The 25,749-nt window shown below is 45.8% G+C and overlaps 1 protein-coding gene across 1 annotated transcript in view; it reads right to left on the bottom strand.

Annotated features, from left to right (window-relative positions):
• The window catches only part of Dock1 (dedicator of cytokinesis 1), a 453,773-nt gene that overhangs the window by 407,266 nt on the left and 20,758 nt on the right, over positions 1–25,749 (bottom strand). The window contains exons 9-17 of the mRNA XM_036177592.1: positions 25,087–25,244; positions 23,680–23,761; positions 23,140–23,275; positions 15,046–15,118; positions 11,555–11,697; positions 7,538–7,663; positions 3,504–3,628; positions 2,009–2,107; positions 1,107–1,179 (exon numbers count right to left, since the gene is read on the bottom strand). Of these exons, the coding sequence (XP_036033485.1) occupies positions 1,107–1,179; positions 2,009–2,107; positions 3,504–3,628; positions 7,538–7,663; positions 11,555–11,697; positions 15,046–15,118; positions 23,140–23,275; positions 23,680–23,761; positions 25,087–25,244 (1,015 nt within the window). The remainder of the gene's footprint in view (positions 1–1,106; positions 1,180–2,008; positions 2,108–3,503; positions 3,629–7,537; positions 7,664–11,554; positions 11,698–15,045; positions 15,119–23,139; positions 23,276–23,679; positions 23,762–25,086; positions 25,245–25,749) is intronic.

Genomic DNA, 25,749 nt, shown 5'->3' with positions numbered 1-25,749 from the left:
CCACAGCGAGGGTCTGAGCCCCCAGAAACCGTCAGATGGAGACAGATGAGCACTTAACACAGCAACAGGGACCTCTCAGGAACCAACACTTTGCTGAAGACAGGCTAAAGGATGGCACTTCTGTCCTCAGCTGGGATTAGAGAGACTCATGCTTAGGAATCCCCAGGAGGCCGCAAAGTCTAGAACTAATTGTCCCTCTGTGTGCCCCCATGTGTTCATCTGAGGCACGCTATCACACAGGTCTCTCTTCTACCCAACTCAGTATCACACATTGCGGGCAAATGTACCATTCTTCTGTGATCGCTTAGGGTCATGTTTAGCATGGGGCTCTACATCTTTAGCAGGCTCTTAATTCAACCAATGTGATGAGAGCAGCCTCAGTAGTCAGTGAGTGGTTCTTTCAGGAGGGGAAAGGGGGAGATGTGAGAACAGGTTCCCTCATCTAGGCTTGGCAGCAAGGTCAATGTTGCACCAATGTCTAGGAGAGCTCCAGCTAAGCTCCAGCAATCAACGAAGAAAAAGAGGGTTCAAGTTCTCCATTCTAAGACAAAGAGCACCAAGAGGCAACTTTCCAGATGATCAGTTGTGTTTTTGTGACTTTCCTAATAGACTGGAATGGGGTGAGTCGAAAAAAAAGGAAGAGGGCTGGAAAGATGGCTAGCTCATAGTTAAGAGCTCCTACCGAGGACCTGAGCTCAGTTCACAGAACCCACATACGGCAGCTCCCAACGGTGTACAACTCTAGCTCCAGAGTATCTGAAGTCCTCTTCTGTATCCACTGGCATGGCACTCACATCCACAAACCCAAACTCAGACACGCACACAGAAATATAGCTAAACATAAAATCTTTAAAAACAAGGAGGAGAGGCATGAGAAAGAGGAGCAAGGAGCAGGTGCACAGACCATCCCAAATGAAAGCAGAAAGGGAACTCCCCTGAGATCCGGTCAGTGATGTTCTCCAGGGGCAAGTTCAGGTGAAAGAAATGGCCAAGGAGCCATGACATCACTGTAAATGACAGCCATGTCCTAAAACCATCCAGAGCAGGTGCTGGCTTCTAAGCTTTCCCCTTGAAATCAAACACTGATAAAGTGGCCCATTACTCACAGTCCTGTGAGGATCTATGGCGGAAGGTAAATCGAAGGTGACTCCGGTTCACATCCTCAATGGGGATGGCCACCTTGAAGAATCAAAAGGGGACATGTGAGTACCTTTCCCAACATCCTCTAGCAGGAAGTGCTTAATTCAGCCTAGTTACTGGCACCAATAAACATTCCAGCACCAGAGCAAGGGAAACACTGTCTATCTTATCCTTATATGATTTCCGCCAAAGGCAAAGTGTCTTTTGAAAATTTAAACAAGATAATATTGTGAAGGACACCAAGCCAACTCTGCTAGACAGCCAGATATTTTTTGTTTTAACACTCAGATGCACACTGCTCAGATTCTATTTTTGAAAGTGGCTGTCTTCATTGTAGCCCCCACATAAAGGAATCTACATCCCCTCTGCAGCTGCAGCAAGAAAGCTTTCTTGTTACATTATGGCCAAAGAACAAGGCCTGATACATGCTGCCTATGAGCAAAGACTGCCCCTAATGTTCATGTCAATATCTATATTCCAGAGCCCACCCCTTATTTTCTGCGATTCAGGTTCTTGGGGGTGGGAAAATATACTTCTGTCAATACCAGAAGAAGCTGATCTACCTCTTAACAAAAACCCACACATGCTAGCATCACTGCTCCTGCCCATTTGGTACAGAGGCAGTAGGCCACATATATGCCAGACCCAAGGTGAGAAAGATAGTATCTATCCTGAAGATGTAACAATTCACCTCCATCGAAATCCAATCCTTACATTAGAAGGAGATAAGGATAAATCTATTAGAGGAACTACCAGGGAGGGTCCTTAACAACCTTGAACAATTTGGCTTCGTGTAGTGTGCAGAAGGATTTCGCAGTCAGCCCCCACCACCCAGGAGGGGATGAAAAGGACCACAGAAACACAATACCTTGAGGGTCTCAAACCAGCGAGGCTGTTTCACTTGGTAATAAATCACTGATTTGTACTCCGAGATGGCCTCATCACCAGCACCAGGGAAAATGACATGCTTTAGGAGAAGGTATAAGGGAAGAGTTCATGTTAGGGCTGCTGAGGTAGGTAAAGGCAGTCGCTGCCAAGCCTGACAACCTGAGTTCCATCCCCAGGACCTACATAGTAGAAGGGGAGGACTGACTCCCATACACATGGGCATATACAGGTGCGCGCGCGCACACACACACACACACACACACACACACACACACACACACACGGAACATGATTATATATGTGTGTGTGTTTATATATCCATATATATATATATATATATATATATATATATATATATCTCATATATGAATGTGTGTGTGTATATATATATATAATACATATACACACATACATTGAGTTTTAAAAGTGTTGACAGTGTCCCCACTACATATTCATTCCTGTTGCACCCACCAGAGGAGGAGAGGAAGCAATCCAGGGTGCCAATAAAGCACTGCATTTGGTAGGCATTCCCAGCAATGAAGGGGCAGGTCTGCCTGTGCTAGTGTCTAGTCTAAACCACAGCCTCAGACCCTGGAGGTACAGACAATTGTGACACACGGGGCTAACCTTAACTACCACTTCCTGTGCCCCCTCCCCACCCCCGCAACTCACTTTGAATTACAATCTGAGAATACTTGCCTGATCTACTCAGTGGGTCCAGAAGCAAAGGTTGTCCACTAAACAGGAGGTGGCAAGACTCATCCCTCTAGCCATGAACACTGTTTGCCAAACTTCAACCAGATTCATACCACTGAAGTCTAAGAGGCTAAGACAATATAGCTCAAGGCTTCTAGAGATATGAATGACACCAGACAAGGCCGGACAGGGAGAAAAGGTGTAAGCCCAGCTGAACACAGCTGAGCCCAGGCACAAGCCCAGCCACAGCTGTCCAATCCAATGGTACCTAGAAGGATATCTGCTCTGCTCATCTGAGGGAAGCCCAGGCTCTGGGTCACTCTGGTAGAGTCTAGCCATGGGAGGGAGGTACCATGGGAGGGAGGTCACCTCGGTCATGTGAGTTACAACTTGTTCAGATGATCCTAAAAATCCACATTACTCTCTGACCCTGAGCAAATAGCTTTATTTCTTGGATTCCATTTCCTCATCTCTTAAATATTGAAAGCAATGGTCTCTGACCTACCACTGTGGTTGCTAGGTGTGTAGGATTATGCCAAGAAATAATAACCCTTTATAAAACTGAGCAAGGAGTGTGGTCAAAATCTACAGGAATGTCCTGAGACAGTATGCTAGCCTCGATCCCCAGGACACAATGGCAAGCAGTAAAAAAAGGAGGCCAGCACCCACACACCTCCCAACCGATGAGATAAGACAGCCAATCAAGAACCTTAGATCCTGCAGCAAAGCCAAGGTGGACACGTGCAAAGCTGAACTTGAACTCAGCAAAAAAGAGATACCTCCAGTCGCTTCCCATCTTCATCATAGACAGACACTGTCACCTCCACATTCTTCGCAGTTGTTTTACTGCCTTTATCAAAATCCCCTTGAACTAACGTCACATAGATATCATTCCGAACATCACCTGGGGGAAAATATATATCCTTAATAGCAATCCATCATTCATAGTGTAACCATGAATTTGGCCAAATTGTTCAGAAGTGCTGCCTTAACGGAATATTATAAATACTGTATTAGATCGTTCTGAAATAATATTTCCTACAAAACAGTCTGGGCTTCTAAGGCATGGCAAAACCAATTCTCATCAACTTCACTCCTACACCTCCATGTAGCGCCCAGAGTGGCCGCAATGCCACCGATGGAGCTACAAGGACCCAGCCCCTTTGTGGCATCCCATGGTCAACAGAGAACCTTATAAGCCTCCCATGGGACAACCTGTGTCCTCAGCAGCCAGCTCGCACACGCAAAAGAGAACTGGCAAGGCCAGTTTCCTTCGCTTTCTTTGAACTGTTTGATTTCAAGCCTTGAACTAAAAGCCCCTGAGAATGAGAACTGAGCCAGGGACAGGAGACAAGTCACAGAGAAGTTCCTGTGTGGTTCTTCTCTTCTAGCAGCTGTCAGGACCCCACCCAAGTGGGAATAAAACAAAACTATTGAGTTTGGGGAAGAAGGTTGATTGGTCTTAGGCGTTTGTTTTGTTTTGCTTTATGATCTTGTAGCCCAAGAAGGCCTCCAATTTACAGCAGTCCTCCTGCCTCAGCCAAGTGCTGGGATCATAAGGGTACACCACCATGTACAACCCCATACATTTAAGACTAAAACAGACCTCTAACTGTGATGAGTGCAGACTAGAACAAATGAACTGAGGACCTCTTTCTATTGCAAATGTGTGAACTGGGAAAACTTCAAGCTTCCTTAGCGCCATGATGGAGAGGGAGCATCATTACTGATGGCTTGTTCCCAGGCTGCCTGGCCCCCACCCATTCCTGACCCTGTGCTGACAAAAGAGCAGAGTGCAACAGACCCCTGTGGTGGTTAAGGATGAAGACTTCTGAAGGGAAAAAAGCCTTTTGTTGCTTGCTTTCATGTTTTTTTTTATTGTGCTTTTTATAAAAAAAAAAAAAAAAAAAAAAAAAGAGCTCTATTTTGGCTTTTAATGTATCCAACTATTAAATTAAAGTTGCATTTAAAAGTCATTATTGTAATGGTCCCAGTGGGTTGCTCCTACAGCCATGGAGGCTGCTCAGGAGGGAAGCACAGCCGCCATGGCAGATACTGCCCACAAGAGAGGTTAAAAAGATTGAAGCAAAAAGTTGGGGGTAGGGGTGGGGGGGGGGTGGGGGTAGGAAGCAAGACTTCCCACCCAGGAACTACCACTACCAGCTGTGGGACCTCAGTTAAGCCCCTTCGCCCCCTGGGCTAATTCTCCACTTAACAGCCTTATTGGTGTGCCGCAACTGTATGTTTCTTAGCCTGCAAATTCTATCAGAGCACAAAAACCATAATCTTTATGTGTGTGCTATGGGTACACAGCTGTATGTGCAGTTGTGTGTACATGCAGGTGGAGGCAGAGGACAACCTCAGCTGTTGTTCTCAAGGCACCATTTGCCTTGTGTTGTAGGACAGAATATCTGCTGGCCTAGGACTCACCAATTCAACTAGGCTGGCTAGCCAATGAGCCCCAGGGATCTGCCTCTCTCCAATGAACTGGGATGCAAGCACATGCAACCATGAACATTTTCGAGGTGGGTTCTGGGAATCTAAAACTCAGGTCCTTGCCAGCATTTTCCCGGGTGAGCTATCTTCCTAGCCCCTGAAATAATAATCTTTTATTTGAGAGCTATAGAAGCTTCCTAAAAACCTCAGCAGGCAGAGAAGTAACATGGGCTACAAAGCCTCCATGGGATGAAGCCCCACAGCTTCCCGCCTATGTTCACCATTCCTGCAGAGATTTGCTTCTGAGTCATCACAGCAAAAAAAAAAAAAAAAGGACACTATTTGCAGTGGAGAAACCTTACTGAAGGGCACCACATAGACCTTCAGCAAAGTCTGGGCTCACTAGAGGAGGAAGTTAGTTGTTTGAAGATTTGATTGAATGCCACTATCTTCCCTGCTCCATGGATAACTCAGCTTCTTTCCTACCTGGATCCTTCAACACATATCCAGGGTAGCATGGATTGTGAGCAGGTAGAAGGGTCAATGGGAGTGTGGTAGCACAGGCTCTCCTACCACCCAAACACACACGCCTTCCCAAGGCAGATGAAAAGGGATAATGAAAAGTTCCACTGAACTAAATACGAGAGTCTGACAGAAGAACACTGGCACTGTGGACTTGGTACCCTCGCCTGGCCAGTGCTCACTCACCCAACAGAGAACAAGGGGGATTCACTCCAGCTAGAATCCCTCTCTAGCAGCCACTCAGCACGAGGAGTCTTGTTCTTGACCAGAACAATGGTCAGCAGAAGCCTGGGTTCTCCAAAAGCCAATAATGGGTTCTCGAAAAGCCAATCATGTGATATACTGAAGAACTGGATTTAACTTTGCAAGCTTATCTACTACCAGGAAAACCCTATCAGCATGAGCAGGAAATTCCCAGTTTTCCCATGGGATGGTTAGGGTTCCAGAGTTACCTAGAAGATGGGCTCTGGCCATGCCTGTGGGAGATTATCTTGATCATGTATGCTGATATGGGAGTATCTATATTAAATGTGGGTGGAACCATTCCCTAGGCAGGGCTTCCTCAACCATAGGAGACAGAGGAAACTGAGCACTAGCTTGCTTGCGTTCATTGCTCTCTGGTGTCTGCAGATGAATGTGAGCAGCTGCTTCATCCTCCTGCTTTCCTGACTTTCACACCACGTGAACTATACTGTGAATGCTGAGCTAAAAGAAACCCTTTCTCAGTAACAGAAGAGGAGGGACATTGAGACACCTGTAAATGTGAGGATATCCTAAAGGACCAAACCAGTGCAGCCATGAAGATGCATCTCACTTCCAAATATAAACAGAAAGTCCACAAATCAGCTCATTTCCATGAATAACTGACATACCATGCCTATACAGGGAGCAACAATGTCACCCACTGTCATGTCAGCAGACGGAGTAGCCAATAACCCATACCAATCCTGAAAGGTGAACAGAATGGAAAGCATACATCCCATGGTTACATGAAATAAAAACAGCAATGCCTGTGGCAGCAGGCACATTGGGCAGCCAGATGCCTCTCACCACAGTGCACAGCAATAGGGACCGGCAACAGAAGGCCACTCGTGCCTGTTGACCTTGGAAACCAACATTTCCAATGCCCATTGCCCAAGTGACTTTGAGCTGTGGTTTACTTTTTATTGGAATTAGTTCAACAACAATCTTTAAGGGCCAAAGACCCTTCTGTGGACCAGCCCTGACTATTCAAATGAACATTAGTTGCAAACCAAATTGTACATCAAGATAAAAAAATGAATATTTGTCCCAAGGGCAGATATCAATGATAATATCAGATTATTGATATGGATTTTATTTAGAATCTAGAAAGTGTCGTTAAATATAAGAGATTAATGTTTAAAAAATAATAATCCAAATATCAGTTCATACAGCTTAAAACACATGACTGAGCCTGAGCTACATCAGTGTGGTAACACTGAACACCCCAAGCAGGTCCCGAGGAAAGCATCATCCTTCTGACCTGCCGCTGGCCCAGATGTTTGATCTGCCCTCCTTACTTCCTTTGATCAGATACCTAATCCCATGCTTGGAGGGTGTCCATGCCTCCCCACATGTGACCTTTGCCATTAGAGGGAAACTAATCCTACAGCAAGCCCAGGGACCAAAGTATGTGTCCCAACACTGTGTTTGGTCTCGGCCCCTGAACACTAAAGTTATTCATTAATACCCTGAGCCTGACACAGTACTCGCCACATGCTCAACTTACTCCCACTGCAACAGCTCTTGCACATCACTGTGCTTTGCACACATCACACTTCCTGGCCAGCAACCTCTGCAGGAAGAACAAGGCCCTGAGGGAGGCTAAGCTCACCTGGCATGATAATCTCTGGAAAGCCCGTCTTTCGGGCCACAGCTGTGGTCCTGTCCACCAAGTGAGGAAACTCCTTCCGAATCTGATGTATGTCTCCAGGAAGTAATTTCAGGGTTACCCACAAACCTGAAAAAAGAAAGATTGTCTAAGTCACGTTTACTGCAAGTGAACATTTTCAGGAGCTAAAAAGCTTTTAATCCACAGAGCAGCATTACAAACAGGTAAATTTTCAGGCAAACGTTCAGGTAAGAGGCACCCAGCAGAGGGGCACACACTCGGTCTAGGTACAGACCTTGCCTGTGAAATCAAACAGTAAGACCATGGAATGGAAGGTGAGTGTTCCATATGTGTGCCAAGGACAAAAACGTTTTTTTGAATTATCTCAATTTAGGAGAAATCAGAATGTGGCATTTATGATGGGAGGCAGAGAAGGGCAGGCAGAGACTTAGAGGCTCATGCCCACACTAGAGGTCTGCATGTGGAAGCCAGTAGGGACAACGGTGCTCTGAGGATGTCCAGAGGGTTCAGAAGGGGGCCAAGGGTCTAATGTGAAAATAACATATTGACTGCAGGACAAAGTTAAAGGGGAAATACTGAGTCAGGAGAGGCTACTGGAGGCTAGTATCTGAGCCTAACAATAGGGAGGGGGTAGGAAAGACCAATATGGGGGTCAAAACCACAGCACTAGAGAGAGGAAATGGGAAGGAAGGCAGCTCTCAGAGGCAGTACTGCTGTGGGCATGACCCTTAGAGGGTGCTCTGCACCACCCCACAACTGAAAGCCTCCTCCAAGTGATATTCTGAGGAGCACAGGGTTGAGAGGAGAGAAAGAAAGTGTCTCAAAGCATGTGTGGAAAGTTCTCTTTAATTGCAAGTCAAGCTGAGGAGGAGGAGGAGAATAAAGCACCTGGAAAAATTTTGTCCACATGGTCAAAGTGTGAAACCCACGAGGGAAGGTGAGTGTGGGTGGCACTGAGCAGCAACGATGTCCCCTTGGTTCTCCAGGTGGAAGGGAGGTAGAAACTGGCAAGAAAGGGACAAAGAGCAGATCCCAGGGAGCAAAACAAGATGGGTGGAGAGGCAGACATAGGCAACAGAGACCTGGGAATGGCCAGCGCATCTTGTTTATGGCAGCCCTGTTTCTACGAGTTTCCTTTTCCTTTCTCTCTAAGATGCAGAATTCTAGATCATGGGAGAGTTTCAACGAGAGAGGGATGCCCAGTATAGGAAAATCCAATGACAAGAAAAGGGTGCATGTACCATGTCTCGAGAAATGCATTGCATGTGTTCACCAAAAAATGTGAAGGACCTGGATAGTATTCCCTAACCCGTGCTCCCAGGGACTGACTGCATCTCCACACACACCCAGACTATGGGGTTCCTTTTTCTAATTCTAAGTACAAAGGGCCAACAGGCAGCTCTGGGCGCACAGAGAGTTAAATGTACCCTCAAGTGGCTGGGTACTTGATCTTGTCCCCCTTCCCCCTTTTTCTGACACACAGCCAAGCAAACTAAACCTAGTCACATTAAATAACACCAGAAAGGCTGCCTTTCAAACACCCTAACCAACAGCCTGCTCAAATATCTAGGTGGATAAATCAGGATACTGGTGACACAATTATTTGTTACAATGGAAATACAGAGATTAAATTGTCCTGATTACACAGCATTCAAAGCACGTTCCTCACAGGGGAAAAGGAGTCCAGTTTTCAAAGAATAGGTGTGTTTGGAGTTGATGTGTGTTTCACCAGAACGACAACACAAAATGGTCACTCAGCACTTCTCAGACAAGGGAAGCAGGTACGAGTGTGGGGCTCCGCTGTCCACATACACAGGCGACCTCAGGGGCAGGAAGCGGAATTGTGTGGATTAAACAGAGAAGAACCAAAGGGCGATTACTGTGTATATACAAGACCCTAGGTTCAAAAACAGCACTGCAAGATGTTCATGAGGTTCTGCCTTTGTGAGGAGGAGACTGGATGCTGCAGACAGGGAGCAATCTCAGAGGAGGCACGTGGGAGTTGAGTGTGGAGAACTCCACCAGCTCTCACAGACATGATCATCTCCTCCTTGCCTTCCATTCTGAGTCCTCTAACTGTGACTGGGAAGATGAGCAGGCATCAGGAGCTACCTGGGTCATCCTGATGGAAATAGGAATCCCTGGGAAGAGCCCAGAACACCCAGCGGAGATTGCCCTTGCCCTGGCCAAGCCTCCCTTGACTCTCCTAGGAATGATCTAGACTCTTAAGTGTGAGCACTGGAGGAAGGTTCAGGGTCAAGATAAAACTACCTCAGTGATACTGTTGGGTCAGTGGTAGTGTCGACTCAGTCTTGATTTAGGAAGACAATTGTAGTCCCCTTGAAAAATGCTATGGACATTCTTGTCTCTCATTCTCACTGTGGTCTGAAACCCCTCTCTCCACTCTAGCAGTCCAAGGTACCAGGCGTTATTAGCCCCATCCAGGTACCAGCTGGTGTCCATGCCACTGCTGACCAGCTCACAGATTCTGGCTGTGACCCACGAGCCTGGCTGTTTAGATGTTGGCCTAACACCATTTCTATTTCTCCTCTGTGAGTCTATAATAAACACACTGTGCGAGAATACTACAAAAGGAACTGGAGATCCAGTGGGGGTAGGGGTTGCTGATCCAGGGAAAAGGGAGCAGCCAGGCCCTGCATTAGCTCCGACCTCAGATTCCCTGCAGTTTGCAAATACAAGGCAACTGCAAGAGCTGTAATCTACAAGGGTGGGGCCCAGTTCAGTTTAAATTGCTCCATGTACAAAGGCTATAATCCATGAACATTCTAGGTGGGGTTAGCCAGAGAGTAAAGCCAAGGCTCACTACAGAGATCTGTAAGAACATTCTTCAGACTCAATGGACACTGCTTGGGACAATAAAAAAGGATTAATTTGGAAGGCTGGAGGTGGAGGGCAGCTGTTCATTGAGCTCCTCTGGGTACATAGTGTAGTGCACCAGATCAAGGACCATATGATGCATAGGTTTTTCCTAATGTTAAAAGCAGGGTTAGAGTCTCCAATTTCTGAAGGTGACTTACTTTCCTCCAGGTAGGAGGTGGAGCTTGATAAGCAGTTGCTTTTTGGCAGGTCTCCTGGCCAGCCTAATGCCAACTGTCACCAGCCAAAGCTGATTGATTCATTAGCTCTGCCAGCAGAAGGTCAGCTGCTTGGACGCGTCAGTGTGATATTAAAAAGATACAAGCAGGATGGGGAAGGGGTGGGGGTGGGTGGGAGGAAGGAGTGAGGAGGCTACTTGGATGACAGAAACAATAAGGAGTCACTTCCCTTCGGGGACAGAGGAGCAATTACAGACAGTTGGCAATACTGTGACAAAACATGGAGATAAGAACCCATGCTAGAGGGAAGGGCTATTGAATGAGGAGAGACCTTGGGTTTGGTGCAGGAGTTGCATTGATGGCTTTTTTGTCGTTGTTATTGTGAGATTTTGGTTTGATTAATTTTAATTGTTTAATTCCTTGCTTATTTGCTTTGACTTACTGTCACAGGGTGGAGAATAGCCTAAGATGGCCTTGAACTTCTGATCTCCCTAGCCTCTCAACTACCAGGGTTACAGGCATGCACCATCAAAGACTATTTCTTTTATGTGGTGCTGGGGATAGAACCTGCGCATGCCCAGTCGGCACTCTACCAAATGAGCTACATCCTCAGCCTTTCAGTATTTTGTTAAGGCTAAGAAAAGAGAGGACAGGGAAGTGCTGGGAAAGAGGAGGAGTCAAAGGCAGGAGCTGCTTCCCATGCTGCCAGGCTTCTCAGCCCTAGGCTCTTCATAGGTAGCTCCAGCCACATCCCATTCCCCATCCTCTTCTGCACTCATGTGGGAGGCTGGCTCCCAGGAACCTACAACAGCTACCAGTGAGACAGCCTATCCTGGCTGCCCATTCAGTTGGAACAAGCATCACCCAGTCCCAAAAGTTCCACCAACCAAGCCCCACCCCAGATTCCCTACATGCCCCCAACAGAAACAACAGAGATGCATACCTTGACCCTTGTGGTTGACTTCTTTGGCTGCAATGACTTTGTTTATGACACTTTGAAGGAAGTCATTCTCCCCTGCCACCCTGGGTGAGAAACGGGATGACATGTTCAGCGGCTTGTGTCGAATGGCGTCGTCCAACGCGAGCCTGGAGGGCATGGGGCAACCAAGACCACAGGAGACAAAGGGGCACAGAGACCCGTGGGTCACAGTAACAGGGGGACACAAAAGAGCATCACCACCGAGTATGAGAGAGTCGTCATGAGTCAACGAAAGACAAAGGGCAGGATAGGTGACAAGAGAGACAGGGAAAGCATCGATCAGGAAAACGGTGAACCACAGGAGAGAAGTCCAGCCAAGGAGGGCGCCCCACTCCCAGGGAACACATGGACAGGGCTCCACTCCATTGCTAATGAGCAGTCCAAAAGGGCTGGTCTGAGAGTAAAGTGGCTGAGAGGCCTTGCATTCCAAAGAACACTGATGGCCGTAATGTACCACTTGGATAGCACCGAACTAGTCTGGGGCAAGGGACAGGTGCTATGAAGAAGAAAATGAAAACAAAACCCTACTTTCCCCCCAAATAGCCTTCCAACCTAATGACATAAGAAGCCCTGCCTTTGGCTCCTCGATGTGTGTTCACAAAAGAGTCTCCAATAGCTACATATGAAGGTGACCCAGTCCCTGGAGAATGAGAATTAATGGTCACCATATCTGCATGCTGAACCCTGGACCTCACTCAAAATACAGGCTACCAGTGTTCTTGGCCCATGAGCCCATGCACATAAGAGTGGCCAGCACAGGCAACATGCACCATGAGAAATACTGTGCAGTGCCACCAAGCACAATGGGAAAAGAGTGCAAAAACATACATCAGGTACGGAACGCTGAAAATCAATTCTAGGAACAAGGACTATGTCATCCATCACTTGAGCCAAGCAACTCAAAGGAGCTGAAAGCTGTTGTAATTTATTTCACCAAGTTAAAAAGAGATGAACGAGAGAGAAAAAGAGAATGCACACTGTTTCCCTCCCTAAAACCAACCCTGTGAGGCAATAAATCCATTTTAATGGAGCAAAAAACATTCTCATTAGCATGACATTTCCCAAAGAATAGTTTCCAGGCTTATTTTGCTATTAGAAGCATGCTACTTTTTCCTTTTATCACTGTAGATATTAATCTAGGTAGCCATCGTCCTCTAGAGGAGCAAGACTCACAGCTGACAACAGGTGAGTGTGCCCTAATACTGTTTAAAGTGAACTTCCAATACCAGATAGGAAAACATGGTGGCAGGTGATCTTAAAAGGCCCAGGGAGAACCTGATAAATTGTTTCTCTGACTTTTCCGATAATACTCAAAACTAGTGTTTTGTTTTGGGTTTGGTTCTGATGTTTTTGTTGTTTTGTCTTGTTTACCTTCAGAGGGAACAAATAAGTGATGAAGAAAATGCTTAACAGGACCATTGGGTATTCCTAAACCCTGTGGTCTTGATGAAATTGAAGCCTTGGGAACAGTAGGGAACCCTGTCAATTTTCACAGGAAAAAAAGTAACTTGAGTATTATAATCTCACAATAGTATGTTTTGTTTATTACCCCTGTATCAGCCATGTTCCAGGATGGGAATATTCCCCTGTGTGTTAAAGAAGCTTCCGGGTTCTATAGAATGCTGCTATATACTCTTGCCAAGAGTGGGATTATCCATTATAACGGTCTACAGAGGTGGGCTTCTGGGTTCTATAGAATGCTATTATATACTCTTGCCATGAGTGGGATTACCCATTGTAACAGTCTACAGAGATGGAAATGAGCACTTATACACCGTCTGCAATGGTTAATGTTTATTGTCAACCTGACAGATCGTAGAATCACTTGAGAGATAGGACTCTGAGCATGCACAGGGGCGGGAATCACTTTGACAGCTTTAACTGAAGAGAGAGACCCACCCATTATGGGTGGCACCATTCCCTGGCTGGGATCCTGGACTGTATTAAATGGAGAAGGTGACCTACGCATAAGTATGCATTCCAATGATGGACTGTAACCTTGAATGGTGAGTTAAAAAATCCTTTTCCCATTAAGTTGCTTGTGTTAGGGTATTTTATCACAGCCACAGGAAAAGAAACCAAGACACTATCTAATATGGCAACAATAGCCCTGCATGGCAATAAACACTTGAAACAGACCGATGTGACTGAAGGACTACATTTTGATTCTACGCAGCTGTAATTAATATGAAGAGCCACATGGGGCTAATGGTTAGCAGACCAGACAGAAAAGTAAATGGAAAGCGTTTAAGCCACCAGAGACCTCTACCTCCAATTGTGTGTTGTGAAACATGGTTTGAGCCCAACTTCAAGCTATACAATTCTGACTTTAATGCAACTGTCCATGCAACAAGATGCAAAATCTTTTACAGAACTGCATGAGAAAAAGTTTGTTTGTTGGTTTTTTTAATGCACAGAAAAGCCACACTGCAGCCATCTCGAACAAGTGATTCTCACGTCTGCAAGGAATGGGGTGGTCCATCATGAAGAGTGCATGGGGCAAGAGAAGCCCATACCATGTCTCCTGTCCTCCCAAGGACAGGGCTCCTCAGACACCCATTATCACCAGCCTCCCAGAGCTCAGCCTCCCTCAGCCAGCACCTCCAAAGCAATGTAAACCTGCAAAAGTGAAATTCACCTTAAGCCTAAAAGTCTTTGAATAAAAACAAACTGGAAAAGGAAAGAGTAAACAGGAAACTGCAGAGTACTGGGGCAGGTCACCCTAACCCCAAGCACTTCTCCTGGAGGTCAGGCCACAGAGGAGGCTGTCTCTGCAATCAACCCGAAACACTCAGTTTTCCTTCCTCCTCCTGGAGGCAGGAGTGGCCCCATCAAAACCCACCCTCACTTCAATCACCCTGCCCACAGGTGTTAGCTTCAAATCAAAGAATAATCTCAAAAAATTGGCCAAGTGCTTTCCCCATGTTCCCTCTCTAAAGACCTCAGGTCAGAAGTGGACAAAGCCTTAAAAAAAAAGAAAAGGAAAAGCCAAAACCTGCTCATCTAAGAAAAAACCAAGACAGACAAATCAGCAGCCTGATTACAGGCTTTAAGGTATTATTTCTCACTTTACAAAAGAATTCATCATTACTTTGCTTGGTTTCTATTTTCAAAAGCAACAACCTCTTGTGATGAATTTGAAAGTATTGTATTTTGAAAATGTGAATTGCTACAAGAATAAATCGATTATGTAAAGAAACATGCTCAGTGCAGAATTGTAATTCTTCTACTGATAAGGTAATTCTGGGACTACAAGGAACATAGCTCCCGGGACCTTATTCCATCGTCCTCACAGTCCCCGATTCCATGTGCCATAGCAGTGACTAAACAGATTTCATATTATTGTAAAATAAATGCATCCTGACTTGGGCTTAACAAATAATCTTTGTGGTGAATTATTAACTACGGGGTTTTCATGTTGTATCTGGTTAAGGACCGAATTATTTCATACTTACGGCTGGAAGGGAATGAAGTGTTGTTTATCTTCATCATCTACTTTTCCATTTATTATGTCTGTTACGTCCATCACTGGGGAGAGGAAAGAACAGAAAGGGTTGTTTTGACTTAGTGCCACCACCATAGAAAGTCAAAAACAAAGGAAGAGCAGACTGTGTTCCGGCGTGAACCATATGGTAGACTCTTCACACACGTAAGTTTGTTATTCTGCAATGCTTGACAGACTGATTAAGTCATCTGAACATGCTGGCACCAGTGGGCAAGGAACTCAAATAGCACAACTCCACTGAATAATTTCCTTTGCCTGTTCCCCAGAGGTCACTCTAGAGATCTGCTGTCCAACACAAACTCCGACATGAAGGAGATATTCTGCATGGCTGGGCACCCAAGGGGCAAGTGTGATGAGGAACTGCTTCTCTATTCATTTCACCCACTTAACTTTATTTTAATGGCACTTGGGGCAAGCGGCTAGCCTTCTCATAACGACATAGCACGTGGTGACAGTTAATACTACCAACTTGACAGATCTGGAGTCCCATAGGAGGCAAGGCTCCAGGCACACCTGTAAGAGATTAACTAAATTCAGTCAGCTTCCCAGCATGCCTGTGAGGGACTGTCCAGATTAGGTGAATTTAGGTGGGAAGACAGGCCATTCCACGGGCTGGGGTCCTAGAAGAAGAAGAAAGTGAGCTGAGCACCAGCATTCATCTCTCACTGCTTCCTAGCTAAGGGTACAATGTGAGCAGTTGCCTCAGAGTCCTGCAGCCTTGCCTTCCCAGTGTCCTTCCCATGCCATCCACAACATGGCGGACTGTATTCCCAAGCTGTAAGCCAAAATAAATGCTTGCTTCCTTATGTTGCTGTTGCTTCCTTACTGGGTTTTTTTTTTTCATACCAATGAGAAAAGTAATTCAGATGAAGTTCAACAATAATATAATTACAAAATGGTACCAGTCACCAAGAGCTGGTGTCTGAGTCGGTGGGACACTCAAGGCTGACCATCAGTTACTTTCTGACAGTTGAAACAGAAGCACATAGGCAAAAGTGAACAGACGTCCCAAAGTCACAGGGGTCCAACACCTCCATCTCACCACCTTGGCTCCCTTCATTTCATTACCTTGCCTATCCTGGGGTGGTCCAGGCTCACTGAAGTCCCTGGAAAAGCTCGGCACGATCTCCACCTTAAAAGAGAGGCTAGCCCAGAGCACCTTTCCACTACCTTAACCACTTAACCATGGCTTTGGCCATGTTGAGCACAGCTAGTAAACTCTAGAGGGAACTGGACAGGCAGTCTGCTGTGTCCCTTCTCTACCCCGCACCTGGCTAGTTCTTTCCTAGTGATTAGCTTCCCTTATTGAAACTGTGGGTAAGGTTCATTTCTACACGACCACCGTCAGTTCTATGGTATGAACGTGAAGAGTTTTCCACAGTCTCATGTACTTCATTCTTGGTCCCCAGCTGGTTGTGAAACTCTTAAGAAATGGAACCTTGCTGAAGTAAGGAGCCACTGGGAGTGGGCCTTGAGGTTTTAGAGCGTGGCCCTGCTTCCTGTCTGTCTTCTTGCTTTCTGACTATGGAAACAATGTGACCAGCAGCCTCCAATTTCTACTGCCTTGATATTTCCCCATAGTGGGAGACTGTATCCTCATACTGTCAATCAAAATAAAACCCTTCCTTACTTCTGCCACCATGTAGGGTATTCTCAACAAACAACAAAAGTAACTGTGATACCCAGCAAGCATAAAGGTCTGTAGGGTGAGAAGGGAAGCACTCCCATCTCCTGATTATCAGGGCAGAGCCCAGGAAGCCATGGGGAAAACTATCACACACAGTCCATTGAAACAATGGGACTGTTGGACTAAGAACCGACACGTGTGTCCAGAGATGCAGGCAAGCACATCCCAGATAACTGGAGCACTGGCTAACAACTGCTGGAAGAGGGACTGGCAAAGATCAGGTCTTCACTTGGCAGGGGACTCACAGCAGTCATCCAGCATTCACCTAATGTCACAGACACACGCTCCCAAGTCTATCTTTGCACCATCAGCTCCTAATGGAGAAACACCTCGTTTCTTGATTTTTCACTCCAACTGTCACATCCAGGACAGTCAGGCTGAGCTCCTCAGACCAACCTCTCTCATACCACTTGGGTGGTTTTCCTAGTTCCCTGGAGACCCTGCTGTCACAGTCACATCTCACCAGCTAACTGTAGCTCTTCCAGATGATCTCATGCCCTGGCTAAGTCTCCAGAGTCCTGCCCCAGAACATACTTAGCAAGAATTTGCAGGAACACATCAAAGAACCAAGACAGGAGCTGAGGGCAAATGCACATATGGGAAACAGTCTTTGTCCAGCTTGCTATTAACTAGGCACCATACCTCTGGGTCCACCTAAGCCTGATGAGAAAGCCTCAAAGGCACAAGAATTTCCTCAGAGCTCATCCATGCCGAGGTCTGTGCCCAGGAAGACCTCACTGTGGTCTGGATGGGGAAAGACACTGTCCCACCATCATTTCTGTCACTGGGATAAAATACCCTGACAAAAAGTAGCAAAGGGGAGAGAGGGTTGACTTGGCTTACTGTTCCGGGTCATAGTCCATGAGAGCAGAGAAGCTGTAGTGGCAGGAGCTATAAACAGCTAGTGACATCATACCCACAGTCAAGAGCAGCGGCAAAACAAAAATGCATGCAGGCCTGATTACTCACATGCAGGCATGCTTGCTTGCTTCTGTCATACAGTTAAGGCACCCCTAAAGAATGGTGCTACCCACAGTGGGCTGGCTGTTCTCTCATCAATTAAAAACCCAAACTATCCCTGTTAGACATTGTCCATAGGCTAATTTTTCTTTCTTTTTTCCTTTTTTTTTTTGAGCTGAGGCCCGAACCCAGGGCCTCTAGCAAGCACTCTACCACTGAGCTATATCCCCAATGCAGGCTAATTTGTTCTAGATAGTTCTCCCCAGGTAATTCTAGGTTATGTCACGTTGACAACTGAAGCTATGACCACAGACATGACACTGACAAAAGAAGACATGGAACTGCCAGCCCTGGGTCTCTATATCCTGCCGGCATGGGGTCTCCGCCAGGGAGGAGGGCTATGCTGTGTTATGAACAGGGAAAGAAAGCATTACCCAAATGCTGTGGGATGTTCTGTATGTCAAATGTATTGATCTGATTGGTTAAAATAAAGTGCTGATTGGCCAGTAGCTAGGCAGGAAGGATAAGGTAGGCAGAACAAGGAGGAGGAGAATTCTGGGAAGTGAAGGCTGGGACAGAGAGATGCTGCCAGCCGCCGCCATGACAAGGAAGATGTAAGGTAATGGCAAGCCATGAGCCACGTGGCAAAGTATAGATTAATAGAAATGGGTTAATTTAAGATAGAAGAAGTAGATAACAAGAAGCCTGCCACGGCCATACAGTTTCTAAACAATGTAAGTTTCTGTGTGTTTACTTGGTTGGTTCTGACTGTGGGCCAGGCAGGAAAACTCTAACTACACCCAAAGTGTCCAGTCTGGCTGCAGTCAACGTGATCATGTCCCAGGGTAAGGGAACGGCAGACCCAGTAACAGTGATACAGTGATACAGCACAGGGCAGGGATACAAAGAGGAGGACAGCAATGGAGGATGAGGAATACAGCACAAGGAGAGCAGGAGGCAAGAGGGAGGGAGGAGCAGGCTCCAAGAGAGGGAGCAAGATGGACCTGCAGCTACAGCCATTGATGACATGACACATCAATGCAACGTATCCACATCATGTGGGCACAAAACGGGAGACACTGAGGACCACGTACTCTCTTACTGAGCAACCCCAACAGAGCGACTTCCCCTAGATGCAGTCAGTTGGGTGCCTGGGTTCAAGACCGCTCACCTAACACCTCTACCATGAAGCTGAACATCCTGAACCCCCAAGGTAAAAGGACTGTTAATATGAGTGCACAACTATAGATCATAGCCCCCAAACCTCTAACTCTTGAACACTAATTTGCAAATGGAAGCATCCATAATGATGCTAAGAGTTTTGCAGTGTGAAAAGGGCACACTAACACACTATAAATAGTGAAGCTGGTAAAAAAGAAACCAAGACATGAAAAAGCATCAGTGAACAAACAAACTGGACACAGTACGTCCTAATACTGGCTAGTGTTTTGCCGCCATTGTCTATCTCTATCAAACTGGGCATTGAACCAAGGGCCGCACACAGGGTAATGGCACTACCCAGGCCTGATCCCCTGGCCAGCTTTTCCCACAAAAACAAGGAGAAGTTAGAAAAGAAGGCACACCAAGAAACTGACGTAATACCCTGGCTGTGTGGCTGTGTCAAATTATGAATGATTTATTTAATTATCTTTCTTTTTCCATAAAATTTCCATGATGTTTCCCACCACTGCCAATCACTTTCGTATTATCAAATGTTTTAACAGAAAGGATCGGGACATAGTATTTTCAATAAAAGATTAAAATTTGTGGGTTTAAAGGTGCAAGAATGCCTTTCTCATTCACAAGTACCAGCTCTGTTGACACAGATGAGCAGAGATTGTTCTGGAAAAATTCTCAAAATTAAATTTGTGCACATGGACACAGAGCTGCATATGAATTGGCAGAATCCCATTACCAAAAGTGAGTCTCCCTTTTCAGGTATGAAGAGGGGGTTCCCTAAGAAGAATGGAAACCTGTGGCTGGGGGAGGGGCTGCTCGGTGGGAGTCAGAAGACTGGGCCAGGAAAGGAGAACATGCCTGGTGCTGAACACCAACACTTAAGGAGCGGGACAGGGCAGGCTGAGGCACTGAAATGTGCCAATCGATTTTTTTTTTTTTTAAGTCTGCATAGTAAAAGCATAGGATAAAATGTTCACCCTCTGTCTCAGGGCAGAGAGCAAAAGGAAATATAAGTACTAGATCTCAATTCAGAGAGCTGGTCCTCAAGTGACTGCAGAGACCACAGTGCTAGGTGCTGGGAACCAACACAAAGGAGCCTGCACTGAGTAGGCAGGCAATTACTGGGTTTCTGTGAAAGCAGCAGTGGTCCCTCTCAGAGGCCACGGGAATGGACATTTGCACATCCAGACTATGGATGATACAACTGCCTCCAAGGGCCTCTGCAGCACTTTGTGGGAATATCACAGCGAGGTTCCACCAGATCAGATGCCAGGTTCCACCAGGCAAGCAGACAGCAGAGAGGAAGAGGCTCATCTCTCAAGAATTCAGACAGCAACAGGCCAGAGGGGCTAGAGTTGGACTCAGGCTGGTTTCCAGCAGCTGTGAGCCTGCAGAGAACCAGGAAGAGGAGATACAACAAAGGCTCAAAGATCAGTCCAGGTGGGTAACTAGGGATGCAAGGAAGCACCGCAGTGATCAGCAGGCATCAGGAGATGCGACAGTGATGCCCTCACAACCAGAGACCTAAGTACCTGGTACAAGACAGTGGACAAGATGCCCTCTGACTTAACACAAGGGCACCTCCAAGGGCAGAGGACTATCAGATCTGCTGGCCCTAATCAAGCACAGACTCTAGGCTCTGGCTCCAGAGAAGTCTGGGAACAGAGAGGCTGTGACCCAACACCAGATTCCACCAAGCAAATGGAAAGCATGTTAAGGCACAGAGAAGCCACAGTAACACCAGCAAGTATCTGCTAATGCTTCATCCCCCAGGACTTCCCAGAACATCACAACCGAACCAGAAGAAGCTAGGAAAATCCCCATCTTAATATAAAGAGAGAGAGACTGTCCGCCTCAGGCTAAATCTTTGCTTTCAGAAATCTAACAATGCCCTCACAGGAACTTATCAGCAGGATCTCTCCAGAGATCTAATAACCAGAGACCCTGTGATATCCATGCCCTAAGATGTAACTTGTGTTATCATGTCACAGATCTCTCTGATGGCCTTGGGAAAGACTAAAACACCTGAGACAAAAACTACAGTTTTTCCCTAAAACCATCCTGCAGGAAGGGAAGGAAAGTTCTGATCACAAGTGTCTCAGCTAAACATGAAAATGATGCTATGGGCTTGGGAAAATAGGAATAAGTTACAGTGTGTGTCCAAGGACTCAGGGAGGGAAATGCCAAGTTTCCCCGGGGTACCTGAGAGAGCAAGCCCACCCTCAACATCTCACCATGGATAAGAAAGCCACTGCGACAGCCCATTGGAGAGCCCAACAGTTCAACAGACTTCTCCAGGTTTATGACTGGGATGGTGGACAACTGCCATTATTCATTTGTCAAAACTCATAAACCAGGGCTGGAAAAGATGACTCAATAGGTAACCTGCTTGCCACACAAGCATGAGGACCAGTGTGATCCCAGCACCCATGTAAAAGTCAGCCATGGTGGTGTGTGGCTATAATAGAGCTGGGGGTGGGGGGAGACAAGTAGACAGACCCCTAGGGCTCGATTGACAGAGCAATGAGTTCCAAGTTCAGTGAGAGTCTTTGTCTGAAAAAGAAAGTGTCAAGTAGGGCTGGAGACTTGGCTCAGTGGTTAAGGAAGAGCACAGGTTGCTCTCCCAAAGGTCCTGAGTTCAATTCTCAGCACTCACATGGTGGCTCACAACCATTTATAACTCTAAGCTCATGAGATCCAATGCCCTCTTTCTGGATGCAGATGTACATGCAGACAAAGCATTTATATACATAAAATACATAAATAAATTCACAAGAAGGTGTCAAACAAGTGATTGAGGAAGACATCTACCTTTGACCTCTGATGTCCACAGTCACACACATCCACTTGTACACACACAGACATGCAAACACATACACACACACACACACACACACACACACACCAAAAAAAAAAAACAAAAAAAAAACCTGACAGAACACACAATGCCAATACCAAATGTCCCTATAACCTGGAGACCCTAGGGAAGGTCATAGTATATGTTCAATGTCTGTCATAATCATAACAATCACTGGTGATACAGCTGAGGAGGATGCTGGGAGCTGGGTAAAGTGTAAGGAAGCTGTTTGTTTTTCCAGCCTAATTCTTCCAGGGCCAAGAATTTTTCTGAAAACAAAAGTCTATATAATAGAGTAAAACTTAAGTCTGAGTTTCCTGGTAGCCAAGCAAAGATCACTGTCTGTACAAGAAATAAGAGCTAGGTATCAGGAGTCAAGAATTCTCCCCATATACTGATTCTAGATGTCCTGCTTAGCACTGTTAGCTTGATACAGCCTAGAAGCACCTGAAAAGGGTGTTTCAGTTGAGTATTTCCTTTATCAGGTTGGTGTGAGGATATGTCTATGTGGCATGTCTTGATTCACAATTAAAGCAGGAAGGCCCAGCCCACCATGGGTGTCACCATTCCCTGAGCTATATAAGAAAGCTAGCTGAGCAAAAGCAGGAGCAAGCCAGAGGATGAGCCAGCGAGCAGGTCCTCCATAGGTCCAGCCATGAGCTTCTTGACTCAAACTGCCTTGACTTCCCACTATGATGGATTGTGTGACCTGTAAGTGGAAGCCAAATAAACTCTCTCTCTCCTCTCCAGATGCTTTAGGTCATGGAGTTTTATCACAGCAACAGGAAGAAACTAGAACAACAGAATTCCTAAAACCAGGGACATTACGTGTCAGGGAAGTGGGTGAAAAAATTCCCCTGCGACTCTAGTAAAGAAAACTGCTTCTCCACAGTATGAAGAAAGCAACTGACAACATGGAAAGAAGTCACCTAGTGGGGACACTTACCCTTCCTCGACAGAGATAACCAGGCTCTCACTTTCTTGTACAGCCACCAACACCAAACAGAGTAACAAGCCCACATGCTGGCTGTGTGGCATCCTCATAGAGCCAGGCTGTGCCTGTCCATTACTGAACCAAGCACTGAGTCCATCCAGCCCCCCAATGCTGATTTCTCCACAGTGTGGGCAAGTGATTCAGTGCCTCTCCCAGTAAAAGCTGGGATCTGCTTTCAAACTACTCTGGATTGAATCTGAATCTGAAGCATTGAGCTACAGCAGGTGGGCCCCAAACTATAGAAAAAAGAGCTAATACATTGTTTTTATCTCCAGCAGCAACGTGCATGAATCAAAGTGGCCCCACTGTCCTTCCTCAAAGTGAACAGTCTGAAACTCTCAATGAAAAACAGGCATGTGGATTTTACCAGCCACGCCAAAAGGTCGCCGCAGCCCTGATGTCAGCTTCCTTGTGTTGCTATCCCTCAGCTCCATGCGACCAACGCGGACGATCTGGCAGACGAAACTGATTTTCTCCCTTTTCAGGTCTTTGCTTCCAAGATCCTAGAAATAATAATTCCCCTAAATTATTATGGAGAACCATGATTCAACCCAAGTCCAAATGAAAAGGATGTAAAAATGGACCAAGAGTCCGTTCTCAAACCAGCTAAGATATTTTAATGTTATTCACATGACAAGAAAAAATAAAGGAACAGCAGACACTTAGCTAAGTGAACTGAAGACATGAGCCAAAGAGACAGGTTCTGGGGAGATGAAGTAATCTCCCTCACAGTGATGGTAAACAAAGATAAAGCTCAGAACTTCCAAAAAGGGCTCAGTGATTCCTGGATTAGCTGGTATCACAGCCACCCCCAGGCCCTCAGCACATTGGGCGCTGAGAATCTCCCTAAAACAGCCAGAAGAGCAAAACACACTGACACTCAGCCCACAGGCATGAATGAACTCACCGTAAACACAGCACGCAAGTTATGTAATCGATCTATGTCTTTCGGTAATCCTGAACTTGGCCAACGGACCAGGTAGTTTTCACTTTAAAAAAAAAAAGAGCAAATTAATCTTCCAAACATAGACAGGCACCCAATGTATGCCATAAGGCCTCAGAATTAACAACATGGAGGTCCATTATGCGCCTGACTTTGAGTTTACAAACACTGAGATTTATAAACACAAGAGAGACTCTGCCAAGCAGGCACTGTATGAACAGCCCTTTCACTTTCCACAACATGGGTTATCCGTGTAACAGAACTATTTGAGAACGACATCTCAGTGTTTATCATGTGAAACGCTTCTCTGTGCATTTAAAATGACAACAATACAGAGCTGTGTATTGAATTTGGAAGAATGCATACTTAATTCAGAGCCTTTGAAAAGCCAAGTAAGCCATAAAATACAAACTACATCTCCATCAAAATTAAAGAAAGCACTTATCAGAAATGAGAATAAAAATTACCTGTGTTTTCTGTTTCCTGCAAATACTACATGTTTAAATTTTGATAGTTCAAGTGAAAGTATAGGAGCATTGATACATAGATATACATAGATACGCACACATTTCACATAGTTTAATCATAATTTTGTCATCAGGATAAAGAGAAAGTTTTATTGAGGACCAATGTATTTACAGTATTTTTGTTCAACAGATATTTATGATGAGTCTTCATGTGACACAGCCAGCTTAGAGAAACAGCAAAGAGGCGAATGCCACAGAAGACATTCCTAGACCAAAACTTTGCAAAAACCAAAGGTGATGCTTGAAGGGTAAATTCATTGGCTTTCTATGGCTGTGATAAACAGTATGATTCGAAGAGCCATGGGGAACAAAGTGCTTATCTCGTCTTACGGTTTACAGTGCTTCCTGATGAGAAGTTAGGGCAGGAACTCAAAGCAAGAACTCAGAGGCAGGCACTGAGGCAGAGGCCATGGAGGAACAATGCTTGCTACCTTGCTCTCTACTGCCTTCTCGGCTTGTTTTTTTTGTTTTTTGTTTGTTTGTTTGTTTGTTTTTTTATGTGACCCAAGACCACTTGCCCACAGGTGGCACCATCCACAGTGGGCTGCACCCACCCACACCAGTCATCAATCAAGAAACACACCACAGGACATGATAGAGGGATTTTCTGGATTAAAGATCCCTCTTCCCAGATGACTCTAGTTTTTTTGGTCAAGTTGACAAAACCCTAGTCAGCACATTTACTTCATCTGAGGGCCTCTTCCACTGCCAGGACATGGCCATGCTAGACTGCATCCCCACAGTGTGGGTCAGAATAAAGCCTTCCTGACGAAGACACTTCTTGTTGGGGATTTCAGTCACAGCCATGAGAAAAGATGGAGCCTGCAGAGGGGAAGTTGCCTACCTGATAAATTTGGACTCCATGGGGTCATAAAGAGACATGAGGACTTCGGCATCTTCTCCTATTTTACAAACCACATTTTTGAGGTTAATAAACAAGGCCAGAGATGGGGTTGCTGCAAACTTCGCTTGTCTGTTGATGTCCATATTCTGCTTTTGAGACTACAAACAGAAAGGGAGAAAGCCAATGTGATCAACCTGGATGACAGCCTTTGCTCTTTTTAATACCCTGTACAACGGGGAAGAGGCACCATGACCTGCCTCCACTCGGCCATGCTGCTCAGTTTCTATGTGTCCCCACTGTGTGTGCTCACACCACACAGCCATCCTGCAGCTGCACACACTGAGTGCTCGAAAGGCCATCCAAGTGTCCTATCACCAAACTGGTTGCTGGATTAGCGGCTAGCTTTAATTTAGGTTTCTCACTAGAATGATGCCACAAAGGAATCTGTGTCTGACTCTTCACTATGTCCCCAGTCTCTGGAATACAGCAGGTGCCTGACCAATACTTGCTAAATTAATAAGTTGTGTCATACCACTTGGCTCCATCCACTCCTCCTTTTCTGAAACGCACTGGGCACTTGTTTTTTTTTTGGTTTTTTTTTGGGGGGGGGGGTATTTTTAGCTCCCATTCTGTGCTTCCTTGACATCCTCTAATACTCGACGC

This window comes from Onychomys torridus, chromosome 1 (genome assembly GCF_903995425.1).
Source record: "Onychomys torridus chromosome 1, mOncTor1.1, whole genome shotgun sequence".
In the NCBI taxonomy this organism is placed as follows: domain Eukaryota; kingdom Metazoa; phylum Chordata; class Mammalia; order Rodentia; family Cricetidae; genus Onychomys; species Onychomys torridus.
Note: the sequence above shows the minus strand (reverse complement) of the source record. Positions and strands in the feature narration are given on the sequence as shown.